Source organism: Sprattus sprattus (assembly GCF_963457725.1).
Source record: "Sprattus sprattus genome assembly, chromosome: 18".
Lineage (NCBI taxonomy): Eukaryota > Metazoa > Chordata > Actinopteri > Clupeiformes > Clupeidae > Sprattus > Sprattus sprattus.
Window position 1 is genome coordinate 3,986,648 of NC_137916.1, and position 21,867 is coordinate 4,008,514.

A 21,867-nucleotide genomic window follows, 5' to 3' on the forward strand; every position below is an offset into this window, starting at 1 on the left:
TTAGAAAGGGGAGAACGTGTGCATTGTGACAGATTGTTACAGGGGCAGGTTTACAACCCAGACATATTGGCAAGCATTGCTAGATGGATATTTACTCTCTCAAGAAGGCCTTGTCATCAAATGCCATTTTCCAATAAAGCCCATCATTGAACAGTCATTCTCTTCTCATGAGTGTGTGAGAGAGTGAGTGTGTGTGTGTGTGTGAGTGTTTGTGAGAGAGTGAGTGGGTGTGTGTGAGTGAGTGAGTGAGTGTGTGTGTGTGAGTGAGTGAGTGTGTGTGTACATGCATTTGTGGCATAGAGAGTACACCACTTAACCGTAATACCATTAACTGGAGGACAAGAACTGATGATTATTACACTGCAGACTGGCGCATTACTTTAATGTTATCCCTGTCGACCGCCAATCATACTAATGTATCCTGATTGGATGATTGGCTTGAGGTCCATGGCTGTATTCACAGTGTGAAATCAGTACCATCATATTAGACTAATGCTTGACATGCAGCTAATGATAAACAGAAATAAGCAAGAACCCATAGCTATGGGTGGGGGAGGGGGGGGTTGATATCTTTGGGTTCCAGCTAGGGATGCACCGATCCGCTTTTTTCACCTCCGATACCGAAACCGATATCTGAGGTTTAGTACCGGCCGATACCGATCCGATACGATATAAAAAAAACCAGCGCAAAATTATGGTAACAAACTGTACGTTTCATTGGGGGGAAAAGACTGGGATCATGAGACTTGACTTAAACATTTCTTTGCTATTTAAAAAATAAAAAATATATAGATATGAATGTACTGAATTACTTATTTATTTAATTAATTAATTTGGCACCAGTAAAACAATCAATCATATAAATAAAGTGTGACTGGTTTAGTCAGTGTAATTAGGGATTCAAAGTACAATGTAAAACAAAATAAATAATAAAATAATAAGGGAGCTGAAATTGAGAAAACAATAGCTTCACTAGCTTGGTTGGTAGACTTTCAAAATGAATAGCATTAGAGGTAGTCCCAACTTGAAATTAAGCAATAAGGTACGAAAGGCAGTAGGCCTACTGTATCATCAATAATGTACTGTAGTAGGAATAGGATTCAAGTATAAAAATAAAATAAAAATATGGATCGGCCCATTGTAACCGATACCCGATCTAGAAATGTCTTCAATATCGGTACCGGTACCGATACCGATACCGATACAAATATCGGATCGGTGCATCCCTAGTTTCAGCTTTCAGTTTTTATTATTTGTAGTGTCTCCCTCAACAACTTGCAATGTGGACAACCTTATCACTGAAAAGCAATCTCTGGACAGATTTGCCGCCATTGCCACTGATTTGTATGCAGGGGCGGACTGGGGGGAAAAAGTGGCCTTCAGAGGTAGATCGGTCGGTCTAGTGGTAGAATCCGACAGAAAATAAAACTCCTTTTCCCGTAGGCATTGCGTTGCCCTTATGGACAAGCCGCCCCTGGTATGAAATATATTGTAGAAATGAACAGTACAGAACCTACGATGGGGTTTGAACATCAGTGGTATCAGTAATGTTGCATGCTGGGTGAGTGTGTGTGTAGGGGTGTTAAAGGTGTCTGCAAGCGAGTGATGTGCAAGTGTTGAGTAGGCTAGAGTGATTAACATTTATTAACGCCTCAAACAAAGTTAGACTGACGGAAAACATGAGATGAGTATAGAGGCTCTTCAGAACATTTTCGAAAAATGAGTGTGAATACAGATCGCGAGGAGTAGTATAAAATTCAGTCAGTGACTTTAAGTCATTACTATTATTAGTCAATTAAACGTCTTCTATAAACAATAGACTAATTTCACTGCTGACGATGACCAGGGAAGGGGGCGGTCGGAGACCGATGTGGGCCGGTATTTTGGACCGTTACAACCCCGTCGGCCCACCGGGGATTCTCCCGGTGTCCCCGATGGCCAGTCCGCCCCTGTTTGTATGACAAAAGAATATTGTTTTTATGGCTGGTGAGAAAATCTATCTTAAAAATCTATGTTTGAACTGTTTATGCAGACAGTGAAGTGTGCCCATTGTAGTGTTCTTCCAACAGCAGACATTGAAGAAGGCCCTAGAGCAGGTGTATACAAAAGTCCTTGTAAGTCGCTTTGGATAAAAGCATCTGCTAAGTGACTAAATGTAAATGTAAATGTAAAGAAGGCCCTAGAGCAGTTAGGTGTATATATACTGTATATATACGTATGCTCTTCTAATAGATTGATGCCCTAGGGTAACACCACGTGTAGAATAAAACAGTGTAGGCCTATAGATGCACCCCTTACCCAATGTTCACTTTCCCCTCTGTGCTTGTGTTTAACAAATATATTGTTTTCATGTACACTCTGCTCTACGTGATGTATTTTTAGTATTTTTTTTCACTGCTTGGCAGCTTTTATAGACAGGCTATTTTGGGAAGCTTTGTGAAAGTGTGCTGGGTCATGTGGAATTCTCCTGCCCTCATGATGTGGGCTGTTTGTTTGGTCGCCTTCTTTGATTTCCGCTTCTGTCTTCTACACAGTTTTGAGTTCTGCCTAGGTCCTCCGACGAAAACAGCTCAGAAACCCAGCGTGATGTACAGACAGTGATGCATGTGTGTCACTGGCTTGAGCTGAAAGCAAAACCTAGTGTCTCTGCTCATCTCTGAGATTTGGGAATGCAGGGCCAGAGACAATTCATTAGTGTTCTAGAAATAACTCATCAGGCTCCTCTTACTGAGGGGAGCGGTACAGCAACACATTTCTGCACCTTCTTTTATGACAAAAATCACTCTGCACCTTAACTCCACCTGTCCTCCACACTCCATGCATACGGAGAGACCTCTAGCAGCAGTAGACTATGGAGGACATACTGAAGTCTACAGTGGTGACCTATCCATTGGTCCTACCCTACCCTCTTTCCTCTCATTAGACTGCTTGCTGGTGGCTGCCCTTTAGAGCCCTTCCCAATATGCTGTGCACACTGGGAGCTCTCTGTGGACAGCTGTCCCGCCGTGATGCTCTGCAATTGCAAGGGCTCTGGCGGATGTGTAGAGCTCTCTTCAAACCCATTGCAGGGCCAGTTTACCCATCCCCAGCATACAGAGATAATAGCATTCCATGGTCTCTCTGGAGGGTATTTTTTTTGCTGTTAGTGTCCATTGTGAGTTTGTGATGCCAGATGTATTTTTCAGTGTGCCATTGTCTTCAACATGTAGGTAAGCCTACGTCTGTCAGGTTTAGTTACACACTCAACTTGTTACATTTTATGTGGCTGGTCATTTGGCTTTCAGTAGAATGTTCTTCATCTTCATCTCATTCACACATCTCTGTTTTTTAATAAAGCAATGTTATCAGCCTTGCTGTATTATTAGGGGTCCAAGACAAAAAATCAGAGGACCTGGTCACCTGTTTGTACCCTGCCTCCCTCCCTTTCTCCCCCTCTCCTCGCTGCCTGTAAATAATGAATGAAAGAGCCCCCAGCTGCACAGAGTGAGGTGTTGAAGCCCCCTCTCAGAGGCCTGTAGTGTGTGTGTGTGTGTGTGTGTGTGTGTGTGTGTGTGTGTGTGTCAGAGAGAGAGTGTGTGAGTATCGGGACTGGCATGCTGAGAAAAAACTAGGCAAAGAGAGAGGAGAGATGCGTACCAGATGTTTGAGTAATGAGGTGTGTTTCAGTGGAACGTAAAAATTCAAAAAATTCTTCCTTGTCTGTAGAGCTAGAAGGGCAAGGGGGAGGGGGGACTTCTCCCCATTAATTTACTTCATTAGTATCAGAGTAGGCACTTGCCCCATTGATCTCCCATTATTTCTCTTAGGATTGTTTAATGTCTATGTGAAGCCATTTAACATATCAAATGGTTCTAAACACTTTGAACACAAGCCTGTCTTTTATTGTTGAGCTGATTTTGAGAAAGTAAACTTTGTTTGTTACAAACAAACGTTAAAGAATTGTTTTTGTAGCCCTGTCTAGATGTTTCCCAAATCGTTATTGACATTTCAATAGCTAATGTTTAAATTAATCGTTACTGTTTGCGAGGTAGCCAGCTTTTTTTTCTCCCCTGGTACCCAAGCAGAGGCTATTTTTCCCCAGCTCTTCTCTTTGTCCATTCAGTATGTGTTGGAAGACACGTTATACCAGTTTTGTTCTTGCTTCATATCCACCACCATTTGCTCCATCTCAGCGTTCCAACGCACCAGTACAGTAGCTTGTTTAGCGGTCACCCTTTTCAAAAGAATCTTAACCACTGGCGTAATGATCCAGACTCCTAAGTATCAAACAGGTTTATAAATGATTGGGCAGCCCCAATGAGTCTGCGAGCAGATCGGGAAGGGTGAGACTGGATCTGTGAACGCCTCATATTACCTGATAATTTGGGCCGAACAACGGTACCCTCTAAGGTCCTAGACCAGATTTCTCCTCCGATTGTTGGGAGGGTTGATATAGGGTTAAATCGCCCCGAGACTCCTAGTGTGAGGAACATTTTTGTACTGCTGACGACTGATTTTAACCCATCTCTTTCGATTTGTAATTGAGTCGATAAACCATTTTTGTTTCAAATCCAGCCTCTTGCCTCCCTCTGTTGTTGTAGCCTTGGCACAGGGATGTAACAGTGGCATGAATTATTGCCTGATTTAGTCACTATGCTAGAAATCTCACACACACGCTGAATGTCTCTCGTCTTGCAAAGGTGCGTGCTCACTGTTCCGTCACATGCTGTTTCATGGACACATGGAACTTTGCTGTGATTAATCGCTAAGTGGGAATGGCAATTCGTTTTGGATTATTTCTAATCTGACCGTGTTAATATGCGAAAGGGACTGCAAACACAGCCAAACACATCCAACTGCAGTGCCGTGGTCCAGTGCCCCTCCTCTTCCCTTGCTGCCATTGTGTCAGTCCAGATGAGATCGGTGGTGGTCTTTGCTCAAACACACACACTGCTCCTGAGGCCCAGGCCTAGCAGCAGAACAGGCATCAGGGCTGACGAGGAGTGGACAGTTCTCAATGAGCTGCTGGCCTATTTCCCCCTCCTCGTTTGATCTCGTTCTCGTTGCTGTCCTCTGACTTAGTGTTTCTCTCTTCCTTCACTCTGCTCTTACTTGTCTTTTCTTTCTACTTTTCCCCATCTCGTGTCTGTCAAGCCCATGACACACCAGCCCAACGGTCGGCCAATGTTGGGCTGTATGTGAGTGTCTGTGGCCCTAGTTTTTGTGATTTGTCCCGCACCATGTCATGTCATGTCATGTCCTCTGGAACTGAACACGACATGTGGAACTGAACACGAAATAACTGAGCAGTGTCATTTATGTCCATATTTCGACACAGGTTTGCCCCTCGAGCCAGTAGGATCCATGATTTCACTTATTTAGTGCGTTTTCACCCTTAGTCTCTTCCTTGCTTCTTCCACGCCCAAAACAACCAAGGGCTGACAACACCAGTGCCATTTGCATTGTCTTATCAGACATATTCTCGATGAGAAGTAGCTATATTACTTTTTGGCCCAGACACAGGCGACGTGAGGCAACACAACAGTCAGCCTTCGTCACCACTTGTTCTTTGATGTCTGGCTTTTGCGTTACCAAAGTAAAGTCTGATCCTCACCTACTCATTTCCCACATGTTACTCTTTCTCTCGTTCACCACCTCCCTGACACAAACAGACACACACTGCTGCTTGTATAAAGACCCAACAAGTCTGGTTTCAAGTTTTCTATAACTGTCCAGCCCTTTCTCTGTCTTTTCGTCCCTCTCTCTCTCTCTCTCTCTCTCTCTCTCTCTCTCTCTCTCACAGAGTGCCACAGTCTTCACTGGAGAGTGCTAGCATTGAGTGTAGAGTCTTCAGACTGCAGGGGTGATCACAATGTGCTAGAGTGTGTTCAAGTGCTCCTAAACCTGATGCCCTTTCAAAACATGATCACACACACACACACATCCAAAATCTAAACCAGATCATTCTCTTTTTAGAGGAGTTTTGCCTTCTAACTAGAACCTTTTTTTCAGTGAGGCAGTGCTGTTTTAAACGTGCTAAATTACAAATGTGCCATCAGGATATCCAGCATTCATCACTGATCTCCTCCTCCCTTTTGTCTGCAGTGCTCTGTGCAAAGAACCTTGCGAAGAAAGACTTCTTCCGTAAGTATCTAACCCAGTAAAGCTCAGCTCTATTTCTGTAGGCTGCCACAGATCCTCCGCTCTTGGCTTTGAAGTGTGCCTAGAGAGATAAGAGTCCCCCACGAGAGGAGAAATGTGGGTCAGTCTAAGTCGATTAAAAAAAAAAATGCCACTGCCTTCCAGAACCACTTTTACTATTTTTTTCCCCCACTGTGTCTGTCTGGATGTTCGCTGCTTTCTGTCTGTTCTTCATGTTTCCTGATGTATTTCTCTCTGTCTGTCTGTCTCTTGTTCGCTCTCTCTCTCTCTGCAGCATTGTGTTTCTGTTCCCTTTTCTCTCCATGCATATGTTATTTTCTCTCCTCACTCCATTTCTGTTGTTTCATAGCTCTTCTCTCCCCTCCCTACTTCAAGGAGAGCTACATAGTGTAACTATAGTTGGTTGTTAGTGTTGTTGAGGCTATTTCTTGTTCTCTGAAGTGTTCATGTATTGTGGTTTACACTGGTATTCTCTTTGTGTCGACTGTAGGACTCCCAGACCCTTTTGCCAAGGTGGTGGTGGATGGATCGGGACAGTGCCACTCCACAGACACCGTCAGGAACACACTCGACCCCAAGTGGAACCAGCACTATGACCTGTAAGTCCTCCCTCACAGCTTTCCTGTCTGCGGCAGAGCTGGTAACACAGATTGGCCTGTCGCTCTGTGCTCATGTCAAATGCTGTGCTGAAATACATTATCCGCAGCTCACCAAAATACATATTTATTCATCTGACTGTGTCATTTAAACCTGAATGAAAGGAAGGAAGATAATATGTATGAAAGAAAGCTCCAGCCAATGGTGAACTCCATGATGCTACTGTTTCAGTGTCTCCATGATGCTACTGTTTCAGAAATACTTCAAATGTAGAAGCAGCAGTGTTCAGCGTGCGCCGTCTGTCCTCATCTTTCCCGAGCAGCACAGGCATGCACACACTCTGATCCTGCACGTGACTACACATGCACACACTCACCTCGACAGGAAGCTCTTGTCCTGTTTGCTGTTTGGTTGCCTGGACTACCAACCCTCTGTCTCAAACATGGCTGTTTAATGAGCTTCTGGGTCACATTGCCTGATGAGCCCACACCATTTTGCTCACTGCCGCTGGTTGGAGTCAGTCTTCAGTACGTTGGAGGTTTCAGCCGGGTTAAGGCAGGAAGATGAGCGCTGATGCTAGACCAGCAAACCCAGGCAGAGACGATGCCTATGGGAAGCTTTAGTGGGAGATTGGTGGAGATGGGTGGCTGCATGGGTTTCCTAACACAGCCGGCAGTGCAGTTAGGAGCAGCTGGTAGGTGCAGGTGGCCTCCCTCATTCAGTGTGGAGTCTAGTCTCTAGTACAGAGTGTGTTTAATACAGCACTTTGAATACAGCTGACAGAAGGCTATACAGTGTGTGTGTGTGTTTGTGTGTGTGTGTGTGTGTGTGTGTGTGTTAGAGATGCGCGGATGGGCTATTATTTCATCCGCAACCGCATCACAAGACGCATGATCCATCCGCCATCCATCCGCACCAATTTTTTTTGACCAATTTTCAAAACCGCATCCGTCCGCCATCCGCCTGTTGTTTTTAGGTATAGACGCTGATGACGCGAGGCTAGAAAGTTCTTGCCTGTTCTTGAAAGGAGACTGATCCAATGCGGCAAAGATATTTAAAGGATAAAGTCCCTTGTATGATAGCCTATTGGCTATGTTGTAGCCTATCCCCAGAATATTATCAGTGAAGTGACGTCTGTCTCCGATCGATGCACAGGTAGAAAAAATAATAAATAGCCAAGCACATCGGCAAACCTGACCTTACCATAGGCTAGTAGGCCTACAATGCTTTATCATTGTAATAAAACGCAATTTGGTACACCATTTTAATATGGTAATATAGCCTACTGTTTTTTTTTTTTTGCAAAATGAAAGAAAGCCTATTAAGGAAACGCCGACACGAGCCTATTAATTCCGAAATTTCACCGCATTGTAGGCTTTATACTGTAACAAACCCAACACTTGCCTGCTTGCCTTGCAAATCAAAGTTTTCTGACAATTTTTCTTACCTTCTTTCTTAGCTGGTGATGTTACTGAGCTAGAAGTTTAACTTGTTCTGAACATCTCGCGCTGCCAATGCCCAATGTCACTTCTGAGTCAAATCGCTCCATCATCTCTTTGAAATTCCTTATTCCACGAGTGGTAGGCTACAATGACTGGCTGTTTTAAAATATAACTAATAGCCTAACGAAACAAAATAACCCAGGCAGTTTCATCTACGACACGTTAAGGCTTTCCAATACTGATAGCTGACTCATAGCTTGCAGGTTTGCTGCGCTGCAAGGAGACGCGACATGGACTGGATCGTCACTTAATTTAAACTTTTTTGCTTCCTTTGCTTGCTTTGTATGCATACACGGAACAAGGCCAATTTACTGCCTGATGAAAATTGGATTATTTCAAAATGTACTTGGATGTAGGTAACGACATTTAACAATGTGTAGATATTTTGAATTTAGCTGGGTAAACCGCCACCCGCCCGAATTGAATTTAAATATTATTTTTTGTCACGTCGTCCGCCCGCGGGTGCGACCGCCAACCGCGCATCTCTAGTATGTGTGTGTGTGTGTGTGTGTGTGTGTGTGTGTGCGACTGCGCCATGGGTGTCAGTCATGCCCCAGTGACTTGTTCTTTGCGCTGTGACCTTTGCTCTCTCCTTCAGTTGAAGGAAATGTTTGAAATGCCGCGAGTGACAGATGGCAATCCCCAAGGCTGCCGTCTCTCCTGCCACCCAGGAACAGTGACGAAATCAGCTCTCAGCTCTCAGTCTCTCACACGCAGCAATACACACACACTTCAAAGATATCTCCATTGGCATGAGAACGCTCAGCATGGCTGCTGTAGAGTCCACCACTGCAGAGGGCTCATCCTTCATGGAGAGAAGCATTGATAAGGGTGGGAATGCGTTTTTAGATTGAAAAAGGAAAGTCAAATGAATTAACGTATTTGATTTATTTATTAATTTGAATAAATGTGAGGACATTTCTCACCCATATCAGTGTTTGCACTTTTCATTTTGATTGGTGGTGAATAAAGAATGGAGGATTTGTCTTCTCCCTCTCTTTTTCACCCCCTCTCCCTCACTGGCATGAGTGCCCGTTTCATTCCGGCTGGGCAGTCATGCCCGCTTCGGGAGCAGGTGGGGTCCGTGTGCCCTGGGGGCGCAGCTGCTCCCGCCGGCTAAAGGAAGCCAGGCTCCAGCTCGTGCCTTCGCCCATGCCAAGCAGGGCTCTCTGGGAGTGCATTCAGCCCCATGGCATGTGTGGCACCCAGCCCCCTGGCCATTAACCTGAGCACCTCACCCATAACATTGGGCTCTCAGAGGGAGGCCTTGTTAAGCAGGCAGCTTCATTGTCTGAGAGCTCTGTTGACATGAAGCCTTTTTATTTCATCTGAACTGTTTTCTGTGTCTTGGAAATGGGCTGTACAGGACATCCAACCATTTTGGCTTTCCTTCTAGGATCCGTGTTTTTAAAACTGTCACTGTCTCCTTCATGATAGACTCATTGTTAGAAAGTCCCCCAGCAGGGAGATGATAATACTGATTATACTAGCTGCTAACACCCCCCCCCCCCCCCTTGCTAAAAGGTCAGTGATTAATCCAGAGAATCACAGCTCAAACATTTGAGGCCAGAGAGGTTCACATTCACAGACAGTGTGTGTGTGTGTGTGTGTGTGTGAGTGTGTGTGTGTGTGTGTGTGTGTGTGTGTGTCTATGTGCGTGCCTTCTTACAGGGGCTGCTTTGTGATGACCAATGCAGACTAGACCCAAGGTCTTTTTGATGTGGTCTGAAGTTTGATGCTGGAAAATGAGTCACAGAATTAATGTTGCCATGTACATGTAAATCCACTGGATAACTTTCTCTTTGTCTCTCTTTCTATCTCTGTCTCTCTCTCTCTCTCTCTCTCTCTCTCTCTTACTCCCCCTCCATCACTCTGCCTCTCATTCATTATCTTTTTCTCTCTCTGTCTCTCTCTCTGTCTTACTCCCCCCCTCCATCACTCTGCCTCTCATTCATTCTCTTTCTCTCTCTCTCTCTCTCTCTCTCTCTCTCTCTCTCTCTCTCTCTCTCTCTCTCTCTCTCTCTCTCTCTCTCTCCCGCCTCCATCACTCTGCCTCTCAGATACATCGGGAAGTCTGACTCCATCACCATCAGTGTGTGGAATCACAAGAAGATCCATAAGAAGCAAGGTGCTGGGTTTCTGGGCTGCGTCCGTCTGCTGTCCAACTCCATCAACCGCCTCAAAGACACTGGCTGTAAGACACCGCTGTCTGTGTGTGTGTACGTTTGTGAGTGTGTCTGTGTGTGAAGTTAAATGTGTGTGTTTGTGTATTTGGACGCTAGACACTTTCCCCTTAGTAGCGCACTGCTGGCCTGAACCCTGTGAGTGTGAGCAGGTGTGTTTCTCCTGTAGGTGGGGGTGAATGTGGGGCGCTGTGTGTGTGTGTCTCGTCACCCCTGCTTTAGTTCACTCAGCTGGATGTCATGCTCGGCCTCTGCTAGTCACTCTCTGTTAGAGCAGCCATGTCAGCCCTCAGCCCTCTCCTGGATGACAGTCGCCAGTCCAGGCACTAGAGGGGGACGGGCTGCCTCCTCTTCACTCGTTAGACAGGTCACACAAATGGAATAGTTTGTTTCTGTGAGCTTGTGTTTCTTTGTTTGTTTGTTTGTTTGCTTGCTTGTTCTTGAAGTCCTCTCCCCACCCCCTTCAGGCATTTTAATAGGGCTCCAGAGTTAGCATCTACATGTCTGTCTTTGTGGATTGATTTGTGAAATCCTTTTCAATTTTTTGTTTGTAGTGGTTGCCTGCCTGATTTGTTTGTTTGTGTATGTGTGTGTGTGTGTGTGTGTGTGTGTGTGTTCCCCAGAAAGTGCACTCTCCCTAACCCATTTGGTCTCCTTTTCCTGTGGCTCGGACACAAAATAACTTTCCAGACAGTCTGCAGCATACAATGTCTGCAAGGAATAGGGCTGGCTTTGTGTTTGGGTATGGGGGTGAGGGGTTGAATTTTGACTCATCTGGCTGAACTGCTGAACTGCAGTTTGCAGCAAGGAACTGTGGGTATTTTTGAAAGGACTTGTTGATAAACAGAGGAACTGTGATGTTCACCTCATGTTCACCTCAGGAAAGGTAGTCTCCAGATTCCACACAAAAGTTGACCTGGTCTCTCTGTGTGTCTCTGTGTCTCTCTGTGTCTCTCTGTCTGCTGGTCTTTCTCCCCTCCGCCCTCTTGTGTTCTTCTTTCTGTTGCTCTGGCTCTGTCCATCTCCATCTCCATCTCCAGATCAGAGACTGGACCTCAACAAGCTGAGTCCCAATGACAGTGACACCGTCAGGGGACAAATAGTCTGTGAGTACAAAAGGAGCCTGCATTCCAAACTCCCTCACAATCAATGTTCCCTCTAATTTTTTTCAGCACTGAGCAAATATTTTTTATTCTGAGCGCACATTTCAGCACTGTGAGCAATTCGTAAACCACGCGACCTTACGAAAATGACCACGAGCCTGCGTTTGCCATAGGTTTCCAAAAAAGATGACAGCAAATGCATCAATATGTCTACAAGGTTGATATTTATTCAAAATCCTTTATAATGGCTGGACATTTTAATGATGGTGTTTTACCAGTCAGTTTAGTTGAACTTAAAGGATCTTTGGTTGAAATTAAATAAGGTTTAGGGAGGTTATGACTGGTTCACTGGTTATGAATGATAATGATATATATACACAAAATAAAAGTATCCAAGGTGTTTAGTCATTTCTCAGCAGGTACAACATTTAAGTTGAACTTCATTGAAAGAAAACTGCTAATGCAGTGCTTTACAATAAATATAGTGATTATAGTGTACTTTTTCCTAAAGGTAGCCTTTATAAAAAAAAATGTAATAACTGGAGTGGTTTGCAACAAACTAAGCTACAAAACATGTAATTTGAATTACATTGAGGGAGCTAGGCCTATCTGGCTGTTTGGCTCATCTTGTCTGCAGTCCTATGGAAGACAAACCTTTCTGACTAAACATATGTCAAAATGTTGTTGCAGTTATCAAGATCACTTTGAATAGGGCCTAATAGGTCTAATTGAAAATATTGGAAATTTCTACCTCAAATCTTCTCGCCTCACGAGTTTGTCTTAGTGGCATTCATTAGACTGAAACCGCGTTCACAGTCGGCGCTAGATGCTTGGAATGTGCCACAAATGTCGAATTTGTAGGCCTACCAGATCTGGAAAATGCTCACTTTTCAGCGACCACCTTTTTTCAATAACCATGAACTTGAATTCGACAAATGCGTCCCGGGACCGCATTATGCTTCCTTCAGAAGCGCTTCGAACCCTTTCGCCAGATTGGTCACGTAACTGCACGATCCAACGTGTCCGGCTCAAAGGCAGCATCCAAGTGCTCACAAATTTTAAGGACAAACAGAATAATGTCACTTTTGTTCACTGCACGTTTTCCACGAGCGAACTCTTTTCGCGTTTGCCTCCGAGCATATGTAAATATGCCTGAAAGTTTTATCCTACCTGAGTCAGTTTGGACTATTTCATCTAGCCGCTCATGTTTAAACGTTAGGCAGACCTTTTTCTGGGGCACCTGCTCTGCCTTTCTTTTCGCCATGGTAGCCTATAACTGCTGGAGCAGAGACTGGCAAGAGAGCTAAAGGAAATGTTGTATGTAAACATTCTAACGCACATCCGGCTGGGTTGTCAGACATGTCAGTATTTTAAATGTTTATTACCTAGCCTACATCCCCTTTGATGCTCAGATTTTTAAACCCTAAAAAAAAATCGTTTATGCGGTGTGGAAAATGTGCGCGGTTTGAAAAATCTATTGCGCGGGCTCTTCGACTGGCCTGCGCGGACGCGCGCGCGTGCAGCTTAGAGGGAACATTGCTCACAATGTTACACATATACAGAAACACAGGCCTTCCGGAAACTACAGGAGTTTGCCTTTTTAATATTTATTAGCTCATCACCTGATCCATGGTTATAAACGTACTGCTAAGTTGGAAGTGCAGTGCAATCACTTTACCTTGACCCTCTGTCTGGGGGGGGGCGTAAAGGGGTTGCATGCAGGAAAGCAATGAAATATGAGCCCACTGTAGATGTGACGGGTGCAGAATAGCTTCTGTTCTTCACACACTCATACACCTTCATGCTTGCACACACATCTCTAAGCATGAGGGAACAAGCTCAGTGGCAGCTGCCCATCTGAAGCACATCCCAAAACCACAATAACTAGTCCTGCAAGCATACCCAGTCAGATTTCCCATGCTCTATGGCCACCAGAACACAGCTGTGTGTGTCTGTCCTTATGAGACTACAACACACCCTATTGTCTGAGGCCATTTGTTCCACTTTGGAAACCTTAGAGTCTGAGCCCACCACAAACGGTACAAGTCATCCTCTCGGCCACCCCCTCATAATTCCCTTAATTTACTGTATATCTTCCCCAACAGAAAGGATCTCAGGTTCCTGTAGAGGCCATTACCAACTGAAAGTCCTATGGAATACCCCTGGTGCCACAGTTCAGTGTCTTATGTGACGTTCCTGTCTGTGTTTCATCCCCAAAGTGAGTCTGCAGTCCAGAGACCGGATAGGCAGTGGAGGCCCTGTGGTCGACTGCAGCCGCTTGTTCGACAACGACCTTCCTGATGGGTGAGTGTGTGTGTGTGTGAAAGTGTGTGTGTGTGTGTGTGTGTGTGTGTGTGTGCGAGTGTGCGTGTGCGAGACTGTGTGAGTGTGTGTGTGTGCTGTGTGTGTGTGTGTGTGTGTGTGTGTGTGTGTGTGTGTGTGTGTGTGTGTCAGTGTGTGTGTGTGTGTGTGTGTGTGTGCGCTCTGTGGTATCGCTTTCTTCCTCCCACTTGAGAGTCTGTATCGGAGCAGGTGCAAACCACCGGACCACCCAAAGAGCCTAAAGACTACAGCAGCCACAGATAAGATACCCCTTCAGCTGCCACTCAACTAGAATGGGGACAGTTCATCTGTAGACAGCAATGTCATGTCCACAACTCTGTGTTAGGTGTCCTCATGTGTCTAGCAATTAATGAGTGACATGGCTGAAGAGCACATTGAGGACAGACAGACAGTGTGCCTCCAGAGGGGAGTTGAACCCATGACCTCTGTGTGACAGTCCTCTGCTCTCCATCCTTACTCCCAGTCACATTGACCCTGGTGCAAAGCCTCTGGTCCTCAGTGAGCAAGTGAGAGTTGAGCTTCAGGAGGTGGATGCAGATGGAGGCTGTCCCATTGGAGCAGTGAGGACGCCCGCCAGTCAGAGATCAAGCTGTTCCCTTTCGTCTGCAGCCTCAGGCACACAAACCCAACACATACAGGACAAGGAGACATTTTTGGAGAGCGCTGATGAGCTTATTAACGCAAGTGTGTCTGTGTGTGTGTGTGTGTGTGTGTCTGTGTGTCTGTGTGTGTGTGTGTGTGTGTGTGTGTGTCTCATTTCATTGTCTGCAGATGGGAGGAGAGAAGGACAGCATCGGGACGAATCCAGTACCTGAATCATATCACACGAAGCACACAATGGGAGAGGCCCACCCGGTAAGTGCACTACATTACCCACAATTCAGTCCTGCTTACCCCTGGCATAGCATTGACACCATCCCTTTCCACTCTCCTCTTCAGTCTGTTTTTGGGCTTCTTCTGAATTGAGCCTTGATGAACAATGCTCTGCCTGTTCCTGCAGAGACGGACAGGTCTGAGCTGGGAGCAGAGGGCTCTCTAAAAGGCCTGAATGTGTTTGTTTATGTGGGCCACTCATCCAGGCTCAGCTGCCTTCCACTGTGTGGTCTGGAGATGTGCAGTCAAGCCACCGCAATGCTAATACACCAATATACAAAAGCCCGTCCTCTCTTAAACGCCAATGACAAAGACGCCATTGATCGTGTGGACCCTCTGCTGTCCACGGATGCGGCGCGCTCCAGAGCTGCGGCTGCCTGCTGGATGTTTAATGCCAGTGGGGGTGTGAAGAAGGAAACAGCGGTGGTGTTTAACCATTGGTGGCCTTGGCATTTTGACGTCAGTAGGGCACCACAGCAACAGCAACAGGAGACACGCTGTCGGGGTTTGATTCAGTGCTGCCCCACCTTAACAAACACATACAGATGTACGCACAGACACACACACATTCAAACACACACACTCACTCACACAACCAACACTGTCTTTCTCCCTCTCCTTGGTAATGTCTCTGTCTGTCCTCCATAGTAGAGGTTGTGTTCTGCTTGAGACCTCACTGCTCTGTCTCTCCCACACAGCCCTTTTCAGCTGTCACACATGCGCTTGTCCCTCCTCCCGTAGGCCTGCGTCCGAGTACTCCAGCCCCGGCCGGCCACTCAGCTGCCTGGTGGACGAGAACACGCCCATCATGACACCAAACGGTGGCGCGGGGGTGCAGGGCGGGGACCCGCGAGTGCAGGAGCGGCGCGTCCGCTCCCAGAGGCACCGCAACTACATGAGCCGTACCCATCTGCACACGCCCCCAGACTTGCCCGAGGGCTACGGTGAGGCATACCCCAGACACATGCATTCACACCCTGTTCACATACGTTCAAGAGTTTCAAAGTCAACCTCTGTCATAAACACAAAGGAGCTCATATTTAGAAATTATCAGAAGAGTCCACGTCCCAGAAACCACTGAGTAGGTGTAGAAGCTTTGCATGCTTGAGTGTGGGATTAGCATACAGCATTAGCATACAGCCCTCCAAAACCAGGAGGAGGCTTATTTAGGGCCTCTAGGCGTGGTGGTTAGGATCATAGACATCTACAGTATGTCTATGGTCAGGACGATGTGTGAAATGTTTCTTTCCTCTTGGAACATATTAGAGACAGGTGTTAGCTTGTTTGAGCAGACAGTGTAGTCATCCTGCCTACACTTTAAAAAGTTCTTCCTCTGTGCCCGCACCCTTCTCTCTCCCTTTAAAAAGGTCTTCCTCTGTGCCCGCACCCTTCTCTCTCCCTTTAAAAAGGTCTTCCTCTGTGCCCGCACCCTTCTCTCTCCCTAATTGCATTGCTCAGTGGTGAGTGTCAGTAATCCCTCTGTGTCTTGTTCTCCTGCCCTCAGAGCAGCGCACTACTCAACAGGGCCAGGTGTACTTCCTGCACACACAGACTGGCGTCAGCACCTGGCACGACCCACGTGTGCCCAGGTAAATGCTCCTGAAAATGTGTGTGTGTGTGGGTGGAAGAGAACAGGATTTCTTTTACTCCTACCTATTTGTGTATTTGATGGATAATGTCACTATGTCTATTTCTATAATATATGTAATAATGCAATAATCTAATAATGTAATAATGCATTGGATTTTACAATAACCAGCCCTAAGCAGGAGTGAACAGTTCCATAGTTTTGTAAGTAATTACTTATCTCTGACTTCTTCCCTGCTTATGTGCTACTGTGTGTCCTCCTGTCTGTCCTCCTGTGTGTCCTGACTCTCTCTCTCAGGGACCTGAGTAATGTCAACTGTGAGGAGCTGGGTCCGCTGCCCCCAGGCTGGGAGATCCGGAACACAGCCACCGGACGGGTCTACTTTGTGGATCACAACAACCGCACAACGCAGTTCACAGATCCTCGTCTTTCTGCCAATCTCCACCTTGTGCTCAAGTTAGTCCCCTCGCCATCCACACAGCAGCTTGACCAAAGCGGTTCCATCTTTGCAAGCCTGAGCATGCATTCAGGGGGAACAGGAAAATTCATGGGTGGAAATGATGTAGTTATGCACGGTTAGCAAGTATGGCTCCTCCAGAAATGATATGTATTATCTTTTTGCACACATTCTTCATTTGAATTAACATTGTTTCTTTAATTTTCTGTCTGAAACAGTCCAAGTGCTAACGGTTCCCGTTCCACCCCTGAAGGTCCCAACAGGTAAGCTCTTCTATGAACACCCGTCTGTGTCTCTGTCTCATCTCTTTCCCTCATACCCTGGCTGTCTCTCTGTTTGTCTTAGCTTGTCTATGTTAGTCTGCTGTCATGTCCCTCTATTGGTCTGACTACCTCTCTTTCTCATCCTTTTTTCTCGCCTGCTCTTTTTTTGCATATTGTGTAAGGTGGGGAACAGAACAGGAATGCATTGGTGGAGAGATCAGGTTTTTCTGTCAGATTTCTGTTCTGTGTCTTTCGAAGATCTTTTTTTTCTCTTTTTTTCCCTGACTTTGCCTTCCAGAGGAATCTTAGTAAAAAGAAAGGCTGGCATCCCCAGTATGCTTGCCACGCAGGAATGTGTCTTGTGCACAGAAATGCTCACACTGGCCATCTGCAAGCCCTACCATAGACGCTCGTATGTTATCCCAGAATGAGGGGCTTGGGGCAGGCCCACTCAGTCAGCTGGTCTGTGGTTAGTGGTCCAAGTCAAAGTGGAGTTTGTGTTTGGTGTGGAGCAGAGCTGCCCACAGTGCACAGTCCCACACCTCGCAATAGCAGAGGAGTAATGATCACCAGATGAGTCGGGCCTGTAATTAAACAAATACAAGGCTGTTTAGAATAGACAGCATGTGCAGCCTTAGACACAAGTGGGCTCAAAGTGAAGGTTTCGGGGTGAATACGTGGTGAGGCCTGGTCAAGGGGGGGCTGCACCTTCACACAAGGAGATGCTGTGACCAGCCAGCATCCGCTGATGGGACAGGAGATGAACTGTGTCACACAAGAATCAGATGGAGAGACTCCATCCCAGTAGTTTGGGTCTGACCCTGAATGGAGCTGTTCAGATGATCACAGGGGTCTTCTGTGGCTCACATCGTGAGATTGTCCTCATAGCCTCTGCACATCAGCGATCATTCCCAGCTGCCTCTGGCGGAATCTGGGTTTGCACCGAACAGTTATAAGTAAGACCGCATTCCAGAGAATGATATGAGAAGTCGAAAACAAAGATTGGAAAAGATACCAGCTGGCCTTTCCTCAAAACATCTGCCTCTTCAAGTCTAGGGTGAGCGATTTGAGAAATTCAGTCTCTAAAAGCGTCATGCTGCAACAATGTGTCATATACATGCTCACACACTCACCAGAGTTCTCCTTGCAGCCTGCTTTATATCATCAGAGAGCATGACATTCATTCCCTGGTTAGGGTCCAGTCTTCGGACAGGCATCCGCAGTAACAAGGTGTGTCCGATGGAGCCGATTGTAGATCATGTACAGATGGAACGCCTCTCAATAGAGAGAGAAGTTGAGCTGCTATTGTACATGCACATGGGCCTGTTGACCCATACAGAGCCAACCAAAGCATTTGTGCTCACACACAGGGCCGCTCTTGTTGCCACACTCCCATTTTGTCTTGATCGGGTTGAGTGTTTGGGTGCTCTCTGGCAGGTTACCTCCCCACCCCTTGCCCTCTGGGAGTCTAGTCAGCAGGAACTCTGGGAAGACAGAGGGAGCGTGGCTAGGCTGGAGTGGCTGGCTGGCTGGCTGGCAGGATGTTAGTGTGGTGTTAGCAGTGGGGCTGGCAGGATGTTAGTGTGGTGTTAGCAGTGCAGCTGGTGTGGGGATCAGCTGGGTGGGGCTCCCCCTCCCAGACACCCCTCCTCACCTCAAGAATGCCAGCCAGGCAGGGGAGGTGGAGTTGCACTGCACTGGCTGAACCCTCTCCCCTTCCCGTCGCTGCTTCAGCACAGCTGGGTCACACACTCACACATGTACATACAGAGACGCACACAAAAGCCAGCCCAGCGACCTCGGAAATAACACTCTGAAAATGGCTCTGCCATGGGCCGCTACATTGTAATTTCTGTAATAAGTACAGAGGACAGAGATGTTTACAGATTGAATTACCCTTAGTTATTCAGCATCAGTCTACAGCACCTGAATGGGCATTGTTTATTTGTACTAGACTTCCCTTGCCCTATTGGTAGCAGACTTAACATGCACTGGGGTCATACTCTCTTTCAAATGTGTGCAGTGTGACCTATCATGATGCTGTTATCTGCTGTATTTATTTGAGACAGGCCACAGGAGTGCAGACACACTAAGACGTTCAAACATAGATCTGTGCTGTGTTGGGTACTTCCGTCAGCATCACATATTTGTGTGAGTGTACATGAGGCCTGTTTGAGTTGAAGCTCCTCCAGACATCCGCCCGTGTTTACGTCTCCATCTGTCGGAGCTTCTGTGCTCGTTGTTTGCCACTGCACTCTGCTGTTGTTTGCGTTTCCTCCTGAGAAGGCTGACTGTAGATGCAGCGCCAATGTGTATCCAACGCACATATCCAACAGGACACACTCTCTGACAGTTTGTACTGGGAAGCCGATTGTCACTGTCTTTATTACACCTATACCGTTCTATATTTTCCTGTCCCTCCATAGCCGTGCGGCCCAGCTGAAGGAGCAGTCTCAGTCCCAGTCCCAGTCCCATTCCCAGTCCCAGTCCCAGTCCCAGTCCCAGCAGGTGCTGGTGTGCGCGGGACAGCTGCCTGAGGACGAGGAGAGCCTGACGGTGCCGCGCTACAAGCGGGACCTGGTGCAGAAGCTGAAGGTGCTGAGGCAGGAGCTGTCCCAGCAGCAGCCTCAGGCAGGACACTGCCGTATCGAGGTGTCGCGCGAGGAGATCTTTGAGGTGAGGCCTCCTCTTCTACAAGCAAACATAGAGCCAGCTCACACCCATGCAAGAACAGGCTTAGGGAGGGCCTTGTTCCCAGGCTAGTCAGTGATAGATGGGTTGTGCACAGTGACGTCTCCCTCAAAATGGCCAACTGGCTAAGCAACAAGACTAACGGCAGCCAAAGCCAAAATGTCCCCTTTTGGCTTTTTGTTCTCCTTATTATCCTAAGACTGTGTACAATACAGAGAGAGAGAGAGAGAGAGAAGGAGAGCAGAGACACCGCAGTTCTGCAGTCCAGCATCTGTGCTGAATGTTGATGTGTGTAAAAGGAGTGCATGTCCTGCAGGAGCCCTCTGCTGGTCAAGGAAGGACAGCTTGCAGGCTCACCAGTAGGCTCCTGGTGTATGTCCTCTTCTGCTTCTTAGTTTTATGAAAAAAAAGACAAACAATAGTTAATAGTTAATAAATAAGAACTGTTCTTCTCTCTTAAGATTTCTGACTTAGAGGAACTATAACAAACGGTTAACTTCAACACAGATGCTTGCCTTATAGGATTCCATTGTATAGCCGTTTTGCTATGCAAGTGTCCTATGCACAATTTTTGACCCAAAAAGATGTAAAAAGGGCCCATTTTTAAAAAATCTCACAGCTTTCCTCTTAGTTTAAAAGTCAGTGACAAACCCTGGAGCATTCTGCAAACACATCTTGTCAATGCCAGTGTCAGTGTTGTTGGATTACATGAGGTCGAGAGAGAAAGTGATTGTGAGTTTCTCTGTTTGTATGTAGAAGGTTCAGTCAAAGAGTGGTTTGTAATTTCAGTGGGCCTGCCTGAAACTCTGATAAAGAATGTGCCTTGTGAGATCTCTGTGGTCCCTTTTTTTACCAGGAGTCCTACCGTCATGTGATGAAGATGAGGCCTAAGGACCTCTGGAAGAGACTGATGGTCAAGTTCCGGGGAGAAGAAGGGTTGGACTACGGGGGAGTCGCCAGGTTAGAGGCCTCACACCGTGAGCACAAAATCACACTCTGAACTTGGCATTGGTTCAAGTAACAGTATGCAGCAATCTGCAGAATGTTTGTATTGTTATTCATTTATATAGTATTATCTGTCTATCAAATGTCAGTTGATGGTATATGGTCATGTGAAGGGCCGATAAACACACCTGATTTTCTCACTAGCCATTTGGGCTATGCACTGAGTGGTTATGTGGTCCAAGACAGACCACCACACGAAGAAAATAAATGTTTTCACAGTTGGACATTGACAACTACTGTTTATCGCCAAAAGACACCATTAAGCATGCTAGCATGCTTTCATCAGTGCCAACTGTTCTGTTCTGACAGTCCAATAGGACAGGACAGGTTCACAGATGGCTGCCATTCTAGTTGTGTTCTCACTATTCTGTAGTCCGTGAGTGAATATATCAGAAGATTTCTATTGAGATAACTGACACTGAGTGTAAATGTAAGATCTCCCTCTGGTTAGTTTTTGTACTGTGTGTTTTTGGGATCTAGGGAGTGGCTATATCTGCTCTCCCATGAGATGCTGAATCCATACTACGGCCTGTTCCAGTACTCACGGGACGACATCTACACCCTGCAAATTAACCCTGACTCCGCTGTCAACCCTGTGAGTCTCACTCTGTTCCACCCACACACACACACATACTCTCACGCCAGCACACCAGCACACACACACTCTCACACCAGCACACACCACAGGACGACATCTACACCCTGCAGATTAACCCTGACTCAGCCGTCAACCCTGTGAGTCTCACTCTGTTACACCCACACACACACTCTCACACCAGCACACACACACACACACACACTCTCACACCAGCACACACCACACCACACCATACCATACTACACATCACCCTGATTTAATCAGTGATCCTGTCACACACACACACACACATTCTCAAAAATAGATAGCCGGCAGATCCACACGTCCTTGAGGTCAGCTTGACTCATGTCAGTCCAGTGAAACCCACGTCAGAGCGCTTAACCCAGCCTTTAAACCACTAGAGGCTGGAGATGACAGACTGTCCCTGACACAGCTGTGTATGTGTGTGTGTGTGTGTGTGTGTGTGTGTGTGTGTGTGTGTGTGTGTGTGTGTGTGTGTGTGTGTGTGTGTGTGTGTGTGTGT

The 21,867-nt window shown here is 46.5% G+C and overlaps 1 protein-coding gene across 1 annotated transcript in view; it reads left to right on the top strand.

Annotated features, from left to right (window-relative positions):
* LOC308379357 (E3 ubiquitin-protein ligase SMURF2-like) overlaps positions 1-21,867 on the top strand; it is a gene marked incomplete at its 3' end in the record, with an annotated part of 84,148 nt that overhangs the window by 58,078 nt on the left and 4,203 nt on the right. Inside the window, exons 2-13 of the mRNA XM_080856453.1 lie at positions 6,085-6,123; positions 6,632-6,740; positions 10,301-10,434; positions 11,464-11,529; positions 13,746-13,830; positions 14,641-14,724; positions 15,484-15,686; positions 16,247-16,331; positions 16,628-16,786; positions 19,477-19,726; positions 20,598-20,701; positions 21,227-21,341. Coding sequence (XP_080712579.1) covers positions 6,085-6,123; positions 6,632-6,740; positions 10,301-10,434; positions 11,464-11,529; positions 13,746-13,830; positions 14,641-14,724; positions 15,484-15,686; positions 16,247-16,331; positions 16,628-16,786; positions 19,477-19,726; positions 20,598-20,701; positions 21,227-21,341 — 1,433 coding nt within the window. The remainder of the gene's footprint in view (positions 1-6,084; positions 6,124-6,631; positions 6,741-10,300; positions 10,435-11,463; positions 11,530-13,745; positions 13,831-14,640; positions 14,725-15,483; positions 15,687-16,246; positions 16,332-16,627; positions 16,787-19,476; positions 19,727-20,597; positions 20,702-21,226; positions 21,342-21,867) is intronic.